The sequence below is a fragment of the Myotis lucifugus genome, unplaced genomic scaffold (assembly GCF_000147115.1).
Source record: "Myotis lucifugus unplaced genomic scaffold, Myoluc2.0 scaffold_281, whole genome shotgun sequence".
In the NCBI taxonomy this organism is placed as follows: Eukaryota; Metazoa; Chordata; class Mammalia; order Chiroptera; family Vespertilionidae; genus Myotis; species Myotis lucifugus.
The window spans coordinates 1,148,051-1,166,174 of NW_005871329.1; the positions used below are offsets into that span (position 1 = coordinate 1,148,051).

The window sequence follows — 18,124 nt, forward strand, 5'->3', positions numbered from 1 at the left end:
CCTTCTACATTAACTGGCAAAGTATTCTAGGTGAGACAGAAAAATAATTTAAATTTCAGTTATTTTACTTACAAATAGATTAAAGCAACCCAGACAATAAAAATAAATTTTAATGTTTTACTGATCATTTATTTACATGTATATACATATTATAATCACAATGAGGAAAGAACATTCACTTTTGTTTGGTTTTTAAGGGAGTAAATCTGTTTATGTTCCACTTTAATAATTTTATGAAATGAAAGTATGATTTGATGGTAAGGGAAAATAAGTATGCAACATCTATACACTAAACCAACCAAAGAAATGTTCGTGCTACCTCCAAAGTTAAAGACACATGGAGAATCTTAATTATACCGCAAAGTCTAGAGAGTTATGTAAAAAAGTAAAGGCATTTGGAGATTTCTCAAGTTCCAGATGACCAGGCAGAAAATGTAAGTCATCAGCTAAAGAATAATAATGAGAGCAAACGTTTTTATGAACTAGGTACTTTAAACACTTTACATATATTAAGTCACAGTATCAAATTTCCTCTGCACTAATCAATAAATGAGCTTTATCTAGCCTATAAATCAGTGGACTATGACTGTTCTTATTTTACAGTGTCAGGTAAATAACTGGAACAAAAATGTGAGCTCCTGGACGTGGCAACTGCTAAAACCAGTTTTCAGGACTACACTAGATGCTAATGGTAGATCTACAGAGGCTCATTTTAAGCTCCATATTAGGAAACAATAAACCTTAAAGAAGCCTTAGCCTCTGAAATATCAGGTTAACAGTTTTAAAACTTATAAACATTATAAATTAATGTGGAATAACTTAAAAACATTCTTTAAGAGGCATCCAGTCTCTTATAGGCTTCTTCGATGAAAGTTAGCATGTTCTTTGTCTGAGACGAATTATGGAGAACATCAAAGTCCTTCAGAAGAGCATTCTGGTTTGGAATTTGTGCCAGAATTTCTTCCTGTGGGTACAATGTGTAATTAGTGTAAAAATGTTTATTGAAATATAATTGACAAATAACATTATATTAGTTTTAGGCGTATAACATAATGTTTCAATATTTGTATATATTGTGCAATGAATCTAGTTAACATCCATCACCACACAGTTACAATTTTTTGTGTGATGAGAACTTCTAAGATTTACTCTTAGCAACTTTCAAAAACACAATACAGTATTATTGACTAATTACTATACTGTATATTACATCCTCGTGACTTATTTATTTTACAACTGGAAATTTGTACCTTTTGACCATCTTCACGCATATAATTGTTTTTTAATCTTATTATGAAAAATATAAATGTACATCATTTAGAAAATGGTATAATAAATCTCATGTTCCCATCACTCAACTTCAAAAACCATCAACTCATTCTGTTCTTCTCTCAAATCTATATTATTCTGTTTTTCCTCTGCCCATTTTGCTCCTTACACCTAAGTGAATTGTAAATAGGAAAAGTTCAAAATACTTTTTGAGAAAATATAAAGACTCTCTACCACTATAAACATTTACACTATAATATCTACTAGGGTCCTTTGAAGAAAGACAAGTTAGCAGTGTATAGCCTACTACACATAAGACATAATATGATTTATGAAGAGTTATAGGTCATTGTTAGAAACATAAGCAAACGCAATTTACTTCCCTAAATCTATTCTACAGTTATATGACCACACAGATGCGTAAAAATATATGTACAAGGGTATACTCAGCATTATCTGTAATGATAAATGCTGGAAGCTAATTCCAGGAGGTCATAAATGCAAAAAGTTCATCAAAAGATTGATGGAACTTGGGGCTTATTCAGCAGGGCTGAATATCTACATATTACCTACTGCTGGAATAGCTAAAAGCATTTCCTCAAACCTGAAAAGTCTGCCTGCTGCCAGACAGCTGAGGGAGGGCAGTTCCCCAAACCTGAAAATCTACATGTTATTGCCTGCTACTGGGACAGTCGAGGGCAGTTCCCCCCAACCTGACAATGGCAACTATATAACAAACCTTACCTTTTGATATGTATAGCTGCTTTGCTTTAGGGCAATTTGTGATAATAAAGAGCGAGGGGTCCAGAGATGCAGAGCTGGTTACTGAAGCTAGGTCTCCTCTGGCTTCCCAAAATGCCTTCCAAATTTATATTTCTAGTCTCTTTTTTTTTTTTTTTTAAATTAAATCTTTATTGTTCAGATTATTACATTAGTTAGATAATACCCTGGCAGATAAAGCTTACTTATTTTCATCAGTAACTCACAACTTATATTATGGTACATCCACACAATGGAATATTATACAGTTATTAAAAAGGCCGAGAGACATCTACATAGACTGACAAAGAAAGATGTTCAAACTATAGTGTCAAATAAATAATTGTGTGTATATGTATACCATGAATTCCATTTGTTGTTGTTTTTTAAAGAAACAGGATACATAATGCTTTTAAATATTAAATTAATACAGTTAATATAGTAAATTGTTACCTGAAGTGTGGGTGCTTTGAGACTCTTCTGAGAAAGTTCTGGAAGGGAGAGTACATCACTGCTATCTATTTGAAACATCTAAAGGAGAAAAAGAAAGCTATAGGTTCTTTAAAAAGACTAATATCTCTGAACTTGTTACACAGAAAAGTTGTCTTGGTAAAATGTAAGCATTAAAAATTACACCAAGTCTAGCAATATATTATTAAACAATTACCTGTTTAAATTTCTCCTCTTCTTCTTCCACCTCACTTGTCAGAATTTGAATTTTGTTCTTTAGGCTCTGGATATCCCCAGTCACTGCCTCTGTGGTCTCTACTATTTTATCTATTTCTTCCTGAGTCAGAAAGAGAAAGTTAATGTTTCAAATTAAATATTTTATTAAATAACCCCCCAAAGATATATACATATCTTTTAAAAACCTTATATATTGCAACACTGCTAAAAGAAACTGGAAATATATTTGTTTTTCTTTCAAAAACCAGACTTGCTAGGAACTAATTGCCCACTGTAATACTGCATTATAAAGAAGTTAATTTCCTGAAACAAAAAGATATACCTCACGTACAAGAATATTTCCTCAAAAACTTACCGAAGCTGCTAGCATCGGATTCTGGAAGCCCTGTGTAAATCCAGCAGAGCCCAAGGGCTGATGGCCTGTTCATCTATACCCCCACCACACACCCTGGCAATCACTGACCCTTTTATTGTCCCCACAGTTTTTTGTCCAGATGTCATATAGTTGCAATGATATAGTACACAGCCTTCTTAGATTGGCTTATTTCACTTAATAATATACATTTAAGTTTCCTCCTTCCCTTTTTGGGCTTGATAGCTACTTTCTTTTTAATGCTGATTTTAATATCCCATTGTCTACATGTGCCACCATTTATTTATCCATTCACCTACTGAAGGACATCTTGTTTTTTTTCCAAGTTTTGGGAACCATGAATGGCAATACAAAGATCCGTGGGCTGGCTCCCTCTGAAGGCTCTAGGGAAGATTCCTTTCTTGCCTCTTCCAGCTTCTGAGGCTGCCAGCATTCCTTGTAGCTGCATCACTCCAATTTCTACATGTTTGTACAAGGCTCTTTCCTTTATGTCTATCCCTTATAAGGACATTTCCATCAGTTGAAGGATACTTGTCACTGGATCTAGGGCCCACCCAAGATAATCCAGGATGATTTCACCTTGAGATCCTAACTTAATTATACCTGGGAAGATTCGCTTTCTAAATAAGGTCATATTCCAGGAGTTAAGATTTAAACGTACTTTTCGGGGCCCACCATTCAACTCATATAGAAGGAAATGAATAACAGCACTGATGGAAGAGTTAATGACTAAATTTTTTCATTATAAATTTTTTACAATTAATTTTGTTCCATTGCTTTGGTTATTTTCTTTGGGTATTCCTACCATACCCATTTTGCAGCTTTTGTATTTTCCATTTTTTTCCCGATACCTTTAAAAAATAATCATTCTTTTTGATTCTTAACATTTTCTCCTTATTTCACCTTCTATGTATTGTAAGTATTATCAGTTGTATTTGTTTGCTTTAGTACTCTAACTTAGTCGGCAAATCCAAAAGGCTTTTTCTTTTATTGTCGCAGTCTTTCCACAGCTAGGGTTCAGGAATCTGGAGAAGGGCTGTGCATAAATGAATAGAGACTACACAAGAAATATAAATTTGGAAGGCATGGGGGAAAGCCAGGTGGAAATTTAGCTCTAGTGACTAAGCTCCCTGAATCTCCGGACCCACGGCTTTTTATTAATACATTTTGCCCTTTAGCAAAGCAGATATACATATCAAAGGTAAAGTTTGGTAAACAGTAAAGGATTATCAGGTTAGGGGAATTGCCCTCAGCTGTTTGGCAGCAGGCTCAGCCCTGCTGAAGATGTCCATCAGCCTTCTGACGAACTTCTCGCATTTATTATGCTAACTACTGTTCTTAGTCTCCAGCATTTTATTTCTAATTCCTTCATGAATTCTGTAACTTCACTTTTTGGTATAGCAGTTCCTCTGATAACGTTGTTTTGTTCAACCTCATTTTGTTATAACGAGGGGAAAGAAAAAATTCCCTGCTAGGGCCACCACTGTGTGGAGACTGTACATCCTCCCCATGCTTATGTGGGTTTTTTTTCCAGGTTTTGGAAAGTCACCACCAGCAGTAAGAAAGCTTTCTAAGTAATGCACAAGAGAAAACGAATGAATACAAATTCTACAAACTCCTAGTTCAAAGACCCTCTTATGCCAATGAAGAACTCTTATGCCCAAAATGTGAACAGTGACTTATCAAGTAACTGACTTATCAAGCAAACCACAGACTGCTGTGATACATGAAATATACATTTATTCAGTCTTCGTCCTCGGTTCCTGGCACAGAGTTTCTAAAACCTTTGTAACGCCTAAGTGATGGGGGGTGGGGAAGGATGGGATAAGAGCATAGTTATATTTGATTTTTGTCTTGGTTCCTGGCACAGCTACCAAAAACCTTTGTAATTTTCTGAGTGATTGGGGTGAGAGGAGCGTCTTTCGTTATTCTTAAGTCCTTTCAACCTTACCAGAGTTTATGATAATGCACACACAGAGCATGAAGGCTGGTTGCCAGAACAAGCAACCATGTGATCATGGTTGGAACTTCCAGTCCTACTCCCAAATCTGTGAATGGGAGCTGGGCTGGAGACTTAATTAACAATCAATATGCTTATGTGATGAAGCTTTTATAAAAACTCCCAACAATGGGGTTCAGAGAGCATCCAGGTTGGTTATCACATGAAGGAACTGGGAGGATGATGTGCCTGAAGAGGCATGGAAACTCTGTATCCCTTCCCATATACTGTGCCCTTAGGCATCTCTTCCTTTTGGCTGTTCCTAAGTTGAGTCCTTTATAATAAACTAGTGGCCTGGTGCACGAATTTGTGATCATTGAAAGGAAATTAATTAGAATTTCTCTACAATAGAAGTGTTAACCAAATTCACAATCGATAATGACAGATGGAAACACACGTGTGCGATTGGTGCAAGAGCTTTGTATGTATCGTGCATGCGCAAGTCAACTTAGCCTTTTATAGAATAAACTTGCTTAATTAGACCTGCTTTCTGATTTAGCTAAACTTTTTCCAGCCCAGTGAAGCACCCCAACTTCTCTTTCAGGTAACTGTCAGCAACACAGCAGTAAATATCAACATGAAACAGATTATTATTGTAGATCACGCAGGGAGACCAAAGGATGAAATATTTAACTGCCAGAAAATGGAGATTTAGAAAGCTTAGAAACTTGACCCGACTGAAAAGAAGTAAGAAATGGGGGACCTTGAAAATGACTTCAGGTTTTCTCACTGCGCAGAATATAGTCAAACACTGCTGCCGGCTCCGATTGCCCTTGAGGGCTTCTCCACCTCCCCCTGCTCCTGAGGGGTGATCGGTGCAACAACTGCTGCTCGCATCTGCCGGCCCCAATCGCTCTGCGCCATCAGTGTGTGGGAGCGGCGGCGGTAGGAGTGGGGCTGCCAGCAGACAGGGGACCAGGGGCCACAGCAAGAGGGGCTGAGTGGGGGCGTGGAGGATGGGCCGAGACCCACCCTTGTGCCCACTGCAGCATCACGGCTCACAGTTCCCTTTAAGGTGCACGAATTTGTGCACTGGGCCCATAGTCCTATATAATAAAAGTGTAATGTGCTAAGTGTCCGACTGTTTGGTCCACTGCTCGACCAGTCGCTATGATGTGCACTGACCACCAGGGGGCAGATGCTCCAACGGGTAGGTTAGCTTGCTGCTGGGGTCTGGCCGGTCAGGACTGGGCGAGAGGGCCGGACATGCCCTGGAGCCCTTCCACAGTCCTTCCCCGGTTGGCCAGCCAACCTCCGCAGTCCTTCCCTCCCCACTGGTCAGCCCCCATCGGCCCCGATCAGGACTGGGCGAGACGGCCCTGATCGGCCCTGATCCCTGACCAGGACAAGGGACCCCACCCATGTACTAATTCATGCACTGGGCCTCTAGTATTGTATAATTGAAATTTGCTAAAAGAGTAGAATTTAAATGATATTATCTACACCTCTCTCTAAAGGATATATGTGAGAAATGGATGTGGTAATTAACTAGATGAGAATCCTTTCACACACAGTGCATACCTATATAAAATCACCATAATGCACACTTTAAACCTTAGAATTTGTCAATTATATCTCAATGAATCTGAAAATAAAAAAAATAACCCATAATAATGTCATCCAACTGTTAGAACTAGTGCCAGTACTGAAAATAACCCTTGAAAAGTAGTAACATTGGGAGGAAATTAAACGTAATCTCACCCTATGAGAAAGCCAGGTAATCACTAAAAAATACTACCCTATTAATCTACAATATGTGTAGATTTGTTGCTCAGAAACTAATCCTTCCAACATTATCTAAATTATATAAACTAGAATAAATTATTTGTGAATTTTGAAATATTAGAAATCCTTGGCGTTCCTTACATAAACTACTACCACCTTGTACTTACTGAATTACTAACAAAGACCTAAGCACCACATTTACAAACAACACCAAAATGACTATGGGATATATAGTCCAATCTGCTTTACTTTTTAGAATTATCCAATAAGTCCCTTAAGGTTGCTTCTTTATCTACATCTATATAAAAACTTTTTTTTTTTTTTTTAAAAACTTTTTAAATTAGAGTTGACATGCAATATTATTTATATTACTTTCATGTGTACAGCATAGTGATTAAACAGTTATATAATTTATGAAGTGATCTCCCAATAAGGTGCTTTTCTTAATTGTTCAAGTATCCACTAAGTACAAGGCTGAAGTTAATGATAACAGCTAATGTTATTTCTCAGTAGCTTCTACAGCATAATGATTAAGAATCATGCTCTGACATTGGACTGGCTAGGTTTGCACTACAATTTTAAACAGTTTGTCTAAGGTTCATCCAGAAATGTCAGTATGTCTTTTTCACATTTGTAGCATGAGGATAATAGAGCATAGACCTCTCTAAGTCCTTGTGAGGACTAAGGGATATAACTGTAAGTGCTTAGAAAAGTGCCTAGAACAAAGAAAGCCCTCATTACATATTAGCTATAATAACAATGATGATGATGACTGTGTTCCTGACAATGAAGTACAGGATGGAAAAACTAATGTTTTCAAATTCTACAGCATTTAGTGATGAGTTCCTATAATTTGATAATAAAAAATACTAAAATAGCCTAGCCAGTGTGGCTTAGTGGTTGAGTGTCGATCTATGAACCAGGTCACAGTTCGATTCCCGGTCAGGGCACACACACGGGTTGTGGACTTGATCCCCAGTGAGGGTTGTGCAGGAGGCAGAGATCAATGATTCTCTCTCATCATTGATGTCTCTCTCTCCTTTCCTCTCTGAAATAAATAAAAATAGTTTTAAAAATCACTAAGATAGTTCAGTTATAAAGTCTGGTAAAAAAACCAAAAAAAAAGACAGTTACTTAATCATTAATATATTAAAAATACTTAAATTTAGAGGCCCCAAGTTTAGGTGAAGTTTTTGGTTAGAGTAAAAATAAAAAAAAATAAAAAAATTAATGAACAAACCTGGTCCAAGATCTAGTATTTATTGCCAGGAGAATATCATAATAATTTTAAAAACCTTTTGGTCTCTTCTCCGTCCCCCTAGGTATGGACTCCCTGTTCAATCCCATACCTGCAATGACGCCAGGCCTTCTTCATTGGCTCTGTGACGGGCCCTTTCCATTTTCAGTAGACTTGACATATTAGTTAAATCTTTCAGTTTTGGGGGAGGGACTTTTAGGGTTTCAAACATTTGTAGCAATCTTAGGGATAGAATAAAAACACAATTATTAGTTTATTTTTTGAGTACCATCAATATTACTTTTGTTTTTTTTGAAATACTGTTATTATCTTTTTTATTTGCCATCTTGCTCCCAAGGGCTTCATCTTTATTAAAAGTGACTCACCTTAGCAGTAAGTGTCCCCAAAAAAGCCCTGACAAATCATCATTTAACATTTTCTTTTATTAAGATTTACTTCAAAGCATGGGGGGCACTTAAGCTTCTTCATAAAAGGAAAATTTTCTATTTTATACATTTAACAATTACTTATATGCTTTTTAAAATAAAAATTTCCTTGTGTTTTTTAAAATGTGTTTTCTAGACTATTCCAGCACATAAGTGTATTATTTATTGTGAATTATTGAGTAAGAGATGGAGCACTGCTCTATAAATCTTAACAATGAGCCTGGATTCTAAATCTCAGTTGTTTTAGAGAATGTGATTAATAAAATGACTTTAAAGAAAACTGAGTCCCATAGACTTTAAGACAAATAAAACACTGAGATTAAAATGCTTTGTTCTAAAGCACTATTAACATGAATAGTATTAAAGTTTAAAAAGTCCTCCTTGAAACTAGGTTGATTAGAGCACCAATAAAAACTGACATTACTACCCTGACTTCTAGCAGAGAGCAATACAGCTTTCCAATATTTGATTCTTGTTTCCATAGTAGGAAAATATGAATTTGGTTGCTTTTACCTAATAGGAGCACTTAGGGGTGCTAAAAAGTTCTATTACTTAATCTGAACAACAGTGGAACCTAAGACTTATCTTCCTGGGGTCTTATTCAAAATATTAGTTTTTGTAAAGAAAAAAATAGGCAGTAAAACCCTCACCAAACATAATTTTCATCAAACTTTTAGGATAAACTTTAGTTTTCCAGAAAACCATCATTAGGGCATCACGTTTAAGCATAAATCTTGTCTGTCTAATCTTCCCAAGAGGGTAAGGCTTTGACTTCTTAACTAAAATAAAGTTTCTGTTTATAATCAGTTTCTTCTAAAAGTTCATTAAGTCAATTCTGTGGAAGGGACATCCACTATTCCAATGTCCTAAATAGTGGTCAGATTTCCAGAATTCTTTTAAAACTAATTAAACTAAAAATGTAACATGAATACATCCTACTTAACAATAATACTTACTATTTACAACATTGTTTCCTTAGGACAACTTTCCCAAAGCATGTTCCTCTAGAAACTATAGGGTATAACCACTTTATCTGACTAGCAACCCTGTTTGTCTGATCATGTGGGTATGTGTATGATACAGTCTATATCAATCATAACACTCTTGCCACAAAATCAGTCCGAAGACAGGAGTATCACTGAAGCTGGGCCAATCACAGTCTATCTCCTAGAATTTTGTGACTGGAGCTAAGAGGATAAGTGTTTTCTTTCTCCTCTTTCTTCACAAGGCTGAAAAGATACATAGGGAAGCTGTCTATGTCTACAATTCTAACCTAGTAAGGATAATCTGTCCAAAAGAATACAGCCAAAATGCAGACAGAGCAGAGATGAGACTAATATATGAAATAAAGAGTCCCTGTGATAGATACTAATTTGAGAGATGCTAGGTTAAGCAAAATAAAATACATTTACTAACTGCAGGACTTTTAATATGCTAATGGACCAAAACATTATTCACGATATATCACTTTTATTCACAGAGTATCTTTAAGAATAAGTGTTGCAAATATACTTTGAGAAATGCTGCTATAGGAAAATGTATTCAGAGATCCAATTAAAATAAATTTGCTAAGGCTGTAAACACTGCTAAATTAGTAAAAGGGAAAGTATCTTGAGTATTATTATTTTGGGGATTAAAGAAAGTGAGCTGCAAGAGCAAACACAAAAACAGGCAGTCTTTAAAATATACATCTCCATGGCTGCTACATGATGAAGAGACAGCCTATATACTGAACAATAATCTTTTCTGATTACCCAGTGTGACCACGGTGAAGAACAGCTATTATGTACTGTCATATTCTCATTTGTAAACTAACCATGGTTATTTGTCCCATATATTTTTTTTTAAAATATATTTTATTGATTTTTTACAGAGAGGAAGGGAGAGGGATAGAGAGCTAGAAACATCGATGAGAGAGAAACATCGATCAGCTGCCTCCTGCACGCCCCCCAGTGGGGATGTGCCAGCAACCAAGGTACATGCCCTTGACTGGAATCGAACCCGGGACCCTTGAGTCCGCAGGCCGACGCTCTATCCACTGAGCCAAACCGGTTCGGCTATTTGTCCCATATTAAAAAGACTATGAATAAGCTACTTCTTTATTATATATTATCTTATTGACTAACTTTTTTAGGGCACTCCTTCAATATTAGGCTGTTACTTCTATAAGCCATTACAGGCTTGCTTATAGAAGTCTTTCTTTAATCTCTTCAACCTCTCTCCACCAACTCCACCCCCATCTAACCCATCCCAACCTTTCTATTCTGCTACTTTACACTTAAAGTAAGCAGAATTTGTGCTCAGTCTTCCGAAGAATAAAGTACTAGGTCACAAACATTTCTGGGTACACCAGTAACTAAGATGCAGAAAATTCTCCTATGAAAAGACAATGTTGTGCAAATACTAAAAAAAAAGGAATCACTCACAGTGGTGTGACTTTTTAAGAACACATGAAAAGAAACCTCCATTTGTGACTTGCCACAAGAGGAAGAGCAGTAATATTCTGGAAAATTACACGAAAAGACAGTGATAGAATAAATAAGAGTGGTGAACTGTTAACTTCAAATTGTTCAAAATGCAGTTGAAGGGAGTTAAAGTTGACAAAATTCTCTTAAAGAATGCAGACTTGCATATAGCAGCAATTTAGGATGGAATGTATGTTCCCAAATTGTTCTTCTTTTTAAAACAACAACAAAAATCCCAAATGAAAAACTTTTCTATTCCACAAATGTCTGTTCTGCAACAAAGACAGATTAAACTTTTCCTAAATATGTTTTAATTGTTTCCAATTGCATAACTACTAGTATATTACCTTTTCTTCAGGCAGTTGAGATGATATTGAATTTGTTCATTTTCTCTACTTTTGTTACTCAAAATTGCTCTACAAAAGAAAAAGAAAAAGAAAAAGGATTGAGTAAATATTAGTTTGCCTCTTTCCTAGCCAGGCAGAATCAATCACTTTTTCTTTTATATACATTTTAAGTGGAGGGATAATCAAAGTTCTTTCTATCACATTACGGTGTTGTGTTTAATTTATATGCCTGACTCTTCTGATGGATTTCAGCTCCTTGAGAGCAGAACCCTTATTTTCTTTGTATTGCCTCCAGCGTGGTAACTTCCAGATAGTGTCAATTTGAACTCAACTTCTTCCTAAAATGTCCACATTGAACGGATCAGGCCACATAGACTTCATTTTTATTTCCCTGATGGAATTCTAAGTTTCTGAAAATAACCAAAACTTTCCTGCTTAGGCTAATGCTATTAAAAATACCTTCTGAAAGAGAAAAACATCCCATCACCATAAAATAGAAAATAACATTTAAAAGAATACTATCTATCGAAAACGTAAGTAGAAATAAAGTTAAGTGAAAAAATTTCATACTCACATGATGACTGTTTCCATCAGAGTTTGCAAATGCTTTCTGCTGCTCTCCGAAAGAGGTTGCCAGGTTTTCCTCCTGCTGGATGCTATCTTTACCTGTTTTAGACTAGTTTGCTCTGTCTGTCCTGGTGAAAGAAGAGACTGGTCAGTCTAGAAGTTTGTATGATTTTACTTAAAAAGTGATTAAAGTATAAATTTATCTAAAATAGCTAATGGAATCAAGAGAACCAAATATTATAAAGCTATATAAACTGTTTAATTTCCTCTTTATTGCACAGCCCTCACATGCCAGGTGTTAAATACGAACCTGCTACCTATTGTTATGTTAACTAAAATAATATTAGCCGACACTGCAGGTACAAAGCCAATTTTAAATGAATAACCAAGCTATAATTATTAGGATTCAACATAAAAGTATGGTTCTCAGAAATGATCTTAATTAAAGAGTTCGTTAAGACTTGGGCACTTTTTCTACTAAATGTTGGATGGCAACTGGAACAAAAGAGATTAACCAAACCTCAGACAGTATTTAGTAGATTGTTAACTGTTCTACTGAGAAGGGATAAACAAAGGAGATATACTATTGGCTCACATGAAGATTTACTTTGGAGAAAAGAGAAGTGAAATATTTATAAGAACGTCAAGCATTATAAAAGCACAAGTACTGTGCGCTCTGGAAGTATAAAAACAGACGACATAACCTGGTCTTGGATGAGGAGAGGCAGGCAATTCTTCAAGGAAAAGGTGATATTTAATTAAACTAATTTACTCCAAATAAAATCAGGTAGTGGTTCCAAACTAATCTGTGCAGTGGTGGCAGAACAGAAGCATATTTGTCTTGAGAAATCACTAAGTGCTTCTATGTATCACAGATGAGTAATAATTCAGACTGTGGGACACTTTTTCTCTAGTTCCTATCAATTTTATAACCCTACACAGTGTTTTGCTAGCGATGGTAAATAAAATTTCAGTTGACCAAAATAACTGACTAACCAGTGCTATTATTCTTGCAAAAATGAGAATGCTGCAGTTTGTTACTATCCTTTGCTTTTGCAGAACTCATAAACAAGATACTGATAATTTTTTCATGAATAAACATAGCTTGAGAAAGGCCAGTTCAACAAGATATAGAAAAGAAATACCTTTAGAAGACAGATGCTTTGGATGATTTTTATTTTTTTTCACTGTGTTTTTAACCTAGAGGGGAAAACATGTGCACATACACAGAAAGAATTAAACATCAGATAAAACATTTTTGCTTTGGCAATAGATTTGTCATTTATTTGGAAGAGTATTCATATAACTTTTGCCTAGGTAGAAAAAAGTATATTGCCACTTTTACAGAAAAAGGGCATGTATTTGTCTCAGGCAAAAAATACAACTAAAGCAACTCCTGGACAATGGTGATAATGTATAACAGAATGTCCTAGGATCTCAAACAATGTTTTAAAGAAATAATTTCTCACTTTGCCAGTGAAATAGTGTTACATACTTAATCTGCAAAACAAATAGTGGCACTGCCTAATACATGGTAAAACGGAAGAAAAAAATGTGATTATTTAGTCATTTATTCTTTTAAAAGAGATGGTAAAGTCATGGTAGGAAAAAGCTAATTCCCACCGAACTAATTTTTCTCTATCTTAATAAAAATCTCCTCCACCAACTGTCATATTCTCTTGTCTTTTAACATATGAATGCCATAGAATTTGTATCCTTTATTCCTAGTCTTCCCATTTAAATACTTTAGCAATGCCCTATGACCCACTCCTCCCCAAAGAATTCTGATTAATATCTTCAGAATTGAAGTAAACAATTTCTGTCTGAGAACTTTTACAAATCATGCTTTAAAAGCTCCCACAAAATATGAATTACTATAATTTCAAGTAAAAGTAGCCTTTAGTTTTCATATACTCCTTTACAGAGAAAAGATGATATTTCTAATGAGTTCTGGATGATAAACTAGGTTATTTTCATTACCTCTTTCTCTGATAACTCCACTTCCTTATCAACAATTTTTCTTTTTGGATTTCTTTTTAACTGTTGAGACCTCTTCTTGGAAGCATTTGCTTTGCTAGACATCTTGATCTAAATAGAACAATTCTAACAGTGCTTCAAAAAATCTGTAAAAATGAAAAGGACAGAAAAATGCCTAAGACTTGCATAATATTTTGTTCAAAAGACTACCTGTCTCTATAAATATTCCCATTTGGCCTTTTAAATATTTTAAACATTTAAATAGATTTAAAAACAAATAACATTGGTTCTTATTAGAGTGAGAATAGCCAATTTAATTTCATTCTTAGAAATTTCTTCCATTTGTATGGCTTTAAAAAACCACTTTAAAATGTTTTTGCATCTATAACTTTATACCCCTCCATACAATCACATTATCTCCATATTTAAATCCAAGAATATGGGAATATAAACTGCTGAATTGTCTTATTCTAGCCACAAATAACTTTGATATCTACTATCTCACAGGTATCACTCAGGTCTTCTTGTTTTAAACTTAATGGATTTATCATTCAACTTATGCCAAAAATGGAAGAAGGTAATTTTTAGAATTATACCATGAATCTAACTTGTGCAGACTAATGTGGTAAATTCACTCACAAGGATTTAAGCTATGTAACTGTCTGGGTTATGTGCATTTTAACAAGAGCACAGAAGTATACTGATTCCTCTGTCCCTCCCACAAATTAAAAAACAGGCACAGGAGTAGAGTGATAACATCAATGATAAAATTTAGAATAACCGTTACCCTTTCTCCATCTAATAATTTTTAATCACCAAACTCATTTCTGCTAAAAGGAACAGAGGAATAGGATATTTATTCTTGCGTTAGGTTATAAGGAGTAGATAGCCAGAAATTAGGTACAATATACATGGAGATATGTAATACACATATACATCCATACATAAATTCCTATAGTGCTTCTAAGTATAGAAATTGAGAGTATTGATTTAGAAACTTTTATAACAATTTGACAATTTTGTCTATATTGAATCTGATCATAAAATAATTGGCTTTGCTTTTTTCTTTTTAGATTTCATTTTTCTAGTAATTTATTTTTTCCCCTAAAATATAGACTGTTTTTGAGCATTTTTAGGTTTACAGCAAAATTGAGCAGAAAGTACAGAGTTCCAATATACCCGTATACCTCCTCCCACCCCTACCCTTCCCCACCATCAACATCCCACATCAGAGAGGTACATTTGCTACCATTTATGGACCTACATTGATACATGACACCATGCAGAGTCTGTAGCAAGCATGTCAAACGTGCGGCCTGCGTGTGGCCCACTACGAATATTTTTTGCGGCCCAGCCAATATAATGGTATCTAAGAAAGATTTTAATAAACATTTTGTAACTTAATTTTTACAATATCCCGTTATACATAATTATTAATAACGAACTACAATGTTCACTAATGACTGATTACTATAATCATGTTGCATTCATTTCCCTTATGTGCCTTACGTGCAGGTGCACCATTTCTCTCCACTAATACTAGCAGCGAATATTCTAGCAGCCAATTGCCACGTCATTAGTCTTGGACTGACTTGTTTGGTGTGCGCAACAGGAAATACTTTGCTTTCGGAGAACAAGAAAAAGAGGTTTACGCGCGTTACTCTTATTAATTTGTGCAGTTATTCAGTGTCTGGTAAATTAATGTTCAAGAAGAAATATTAACTTTTATTAAAAGATTCTATTATTTTATGTTAACGATTACTCATTTATTTTAGCCCTTTGTATTCAGCATGTCTCTATCGAAAGAAACCTACATTTCTATGAAAATTGAAGCTTTTGTTTTTTGCAGCCCACATAAACTTCAACCTTGTTTATTTGGCCCGTGTTAGCCTTTGAGATTGACTAGCAATTCATTTTTAATAGAATTTTACAAGTGTCAGATGTGACTGATTAAAAATTAAAAAACAAAAATTGGTCCTTTAATCACAGTTTGAGAAACACCATTTTCACTGAAACCTACTTGAAGCAATAAGCCACAATGCCAATGTATCAACCTTGGCACTACACTGTACTAACAGTGGGAATGGGCTAATTCTCTGTTGTGGGTGCGTCCTCTGCACCGAAGGATGTTTAGCAGCATCCCTGGCTTCCACCCACAAGAGTAAGTAGCACCTTCCCCAGTTGTGACAGCCGGAATGATCTCCAGACGTGATCAACTGCCCCTGCAGTGAAATCGCCCGGGGCTGGGAACCACTGCAGGAGTGAGAACACATTGCCCAGGTTCCACATCCTGGCTCTGCCATTTAACTAGCTGCAGAGCCCTGGCCAAAGAAACTTGCTCACTTCCCCCCGGGGTAAAATGGGTTAATAAAAGTACCAACACCAAAGGCTTGTGTAAAGCTAAAATTTTGTGCAGAATACATCAACTGCATGGAACAATATCTGGGATATAGCTAAAAAAAAAAAAAAAAAGGGGAATAGAAATTTTAGATCCACAGGAAACCACAGCTTAGTGGGTACAGATACAAAAAAACCAACAACCAAAATTATTATTGATAGTTATATACAATGTGACAAGTGTTATAAGACAAATGAGTGGATGACTATCTCAAGATGGTGTGTGCGAGAGAATAGGCAGTATTCAGATAAAAACAATTATCAAACGCAATTCAAAATGCGTTACATTTTGAAATACTGAGCCAGAAGGACAATGACGTCTTGGGGAGAAAGGAGCGAACACGGGATGGCAGGACAGCGTGAAGAGACGGGTGCGTTCGGCGACCCTTGCACGTGCCCGGGGCGGGGGAGGGGGGGCCTGGACAGAAATAACGGGAACGGTGGCCGGGGGCCGACTTCGTGGTGCGGGAAGAACGCACGCTTTCCGGGGTGGGACACAGGGAGGACCGAGGCTGCCCTGTCCCTTACCAGCTTGCTGATACTCGCGGAAACCAAGGCTCTCAGTCTCGACCTCGGCGAGGGCAGAAGACGTGAGCACCGCGAGTGGCAAAACACAAGCCCAATGCTGACCTCTGGACAGTGACGCCGGCGGTCGCCGACCGCAGGAGCCTCAAGGCCAGACACTAAGCTCCGAGGCTGCGCCGGGTCCCGCGACGGGCTGCGGGGAGATGAAGGCAGAAGGACGAGGGAGAGGATGGTTCTCGGAAAGGAGGGGCGAACCAGCGTGGCTCCACTCCCTCCTCGCGAGTCAAATAATTCAACCCGTGGCCCGGCAGGGCAGACCGGCTCTCATTCCCGCCCCCTCCACCCCCTTCTTTTTGGAAAAATCACCTCACGCTTCTCAAATGCAAACCGCGGAGTTTGCCACGAACGGGTGGGTCACAAAACTCCCTCTCGCATCGCACCCACGGGCCAGGCAAGGCTTTCACTACTCACCGACCGCTCCCCGCGAACCATTCAGCGAGCCGGACTCGCCGAGATTCGCGCCCAAACCGTCAAACCGGGGAAACCCGGAAGTGGCCTGGTAGAGACCGGAAGCGCCGCTAGCGACAAGTAGGCGGCTAGCCACGCCCTGACGTCATTCGGAGCGCGCCCCCCAAGTGCGCGAGGTGATTGGCTGGAAGGAGGGCGTTGTCGACCTACGCCCCCCGACTGGCTCGCTCGCGGGGTCCCCGCTGCGTAGAACTCTGGCTGGTGGGGTCGGGGGCGCCCCGCTTCCGCCGCGCTCTAGCGGAGCCCAGGTCCGGGACCGACCGGCCAGTGAGTAGGACCGTGCACCTTGGGGCACGTCCGCCTTTACCGTCCCTCCGTTCTTCTGGCTCCTTCCCCCTCCGCCCCCCCCACTCCCGTCCTCTGAGCCTCTGACCTCTCCACCTCCAACTTCTTCCTGCACGTCCTGCTCGGACGGGATCGCGCTCTCCTCTACCGTATCCTGAGGCTTAGGTTCGCCGCCGACCGCTCACTCTCAGGGAGGTCCTTGGGGGTTGAGAGGTACTGCGGGGCAGGTGTTTTTATCGGGTCGGGGCCGTGTCGCCATGTTCCCTGGCCACCCAAGCACCCCGAGGCTCCTAGGCAGAGGTCACTGGTATGGTTGCAGAAGGGTGCGCTGGCGCCGCATGTTCCTGTGAGTGAGAGTGAGTGAGTGTGTGTGTGTGTGTGTGTGTGTGTGTGTGTGTAAGAGGTGGCGGTACTCCAAGTGACTTTCGGTATGCAGGTAACGGAAAGTCAGATCTAAATTGACGTAAAATTGTAAACTACTAACTTGTTCTCCGTTCTATCTAGAAAGAGAGCATTATATCAGAGGGTCGAAAACGTG

The 18,124-nt window shown here is 37.8% G+C and overlaps 2 protein-coding genes across 7 annotated transcripts in view; one reads left to right on the forward strand and one right to left on the reverse strand.

Annotated features, from left to right (window-relative positions):
* Positions 1 to 141: 141 nt before the first annotated feature.
* On the reverse strand, positions 142 to 17,943 carry CENPQ (centromere protein Q). 5 transcript variants are annotated; one of them, XM_023763343.1, is made up of 11 exons: positions 17,245 to 17,365; positions 16,777 to 16,966; positions 15,116 to 15,220; positions 13,855 to 13,997; positions 13,020 to 13,074; positions 11,882 to 12,002; positions 11,308 to 11,376; positions 8,162 to 8,291; positions 2,696 to 2,815; positions 2,482 to 2,559; positions 142 to 964 (listed from the first exon to the last, which is right to left on the reverse strand). In XM_023763343.1, the coding sequence occupies exons 4-11, from the start codon at positions 13,954 to 13,956 to the stop codon at positions 833 to 835; spliced, it is 807 nt and encodes a 268-aa protein (XP_023619111.1). In that variant the 5' UTR covers positions 13,957 to 13,997; positions 15,116 to 15,220; positions 16,777 to 16,966; positions 17,245 to 17,365; the 3' UTR covers positions 142 to 832. The 5 variants fall into 5 exon arrangements, with proteins under 5 accessions (XP_023619111.1, XP_023619113.1, XP_014320687.1 ...); XM_023763345.1 differs by lacking the exon at positions 2,482 to 2,559; XM_014465201.2 differs by lacking the exon at positions 15,116 to 15,220 and having other exon boundaries at positions 833 to 964.
* Positions 17,435 to 18,124, forward strand: part of MUT (methylmalonyl-CoA mutase) — a 38,371-nt gene continuing 37,681 nt past the window's right edge. The window contains exon 1 of one of the 2 annotated variants that reach the window (XM_006099715.3): positions 17,435 to 17,568. The gene's annotated coding sequence lies outside the window, so the exon portion shown is untranslated. Of the gene's footprint in view, positions 17,569 to 17,715; positions 17,800 to 18,124 lie in introns of those variants that run through there. The other variant, XM_014465200.2, reaches the window with a different exon arrangement.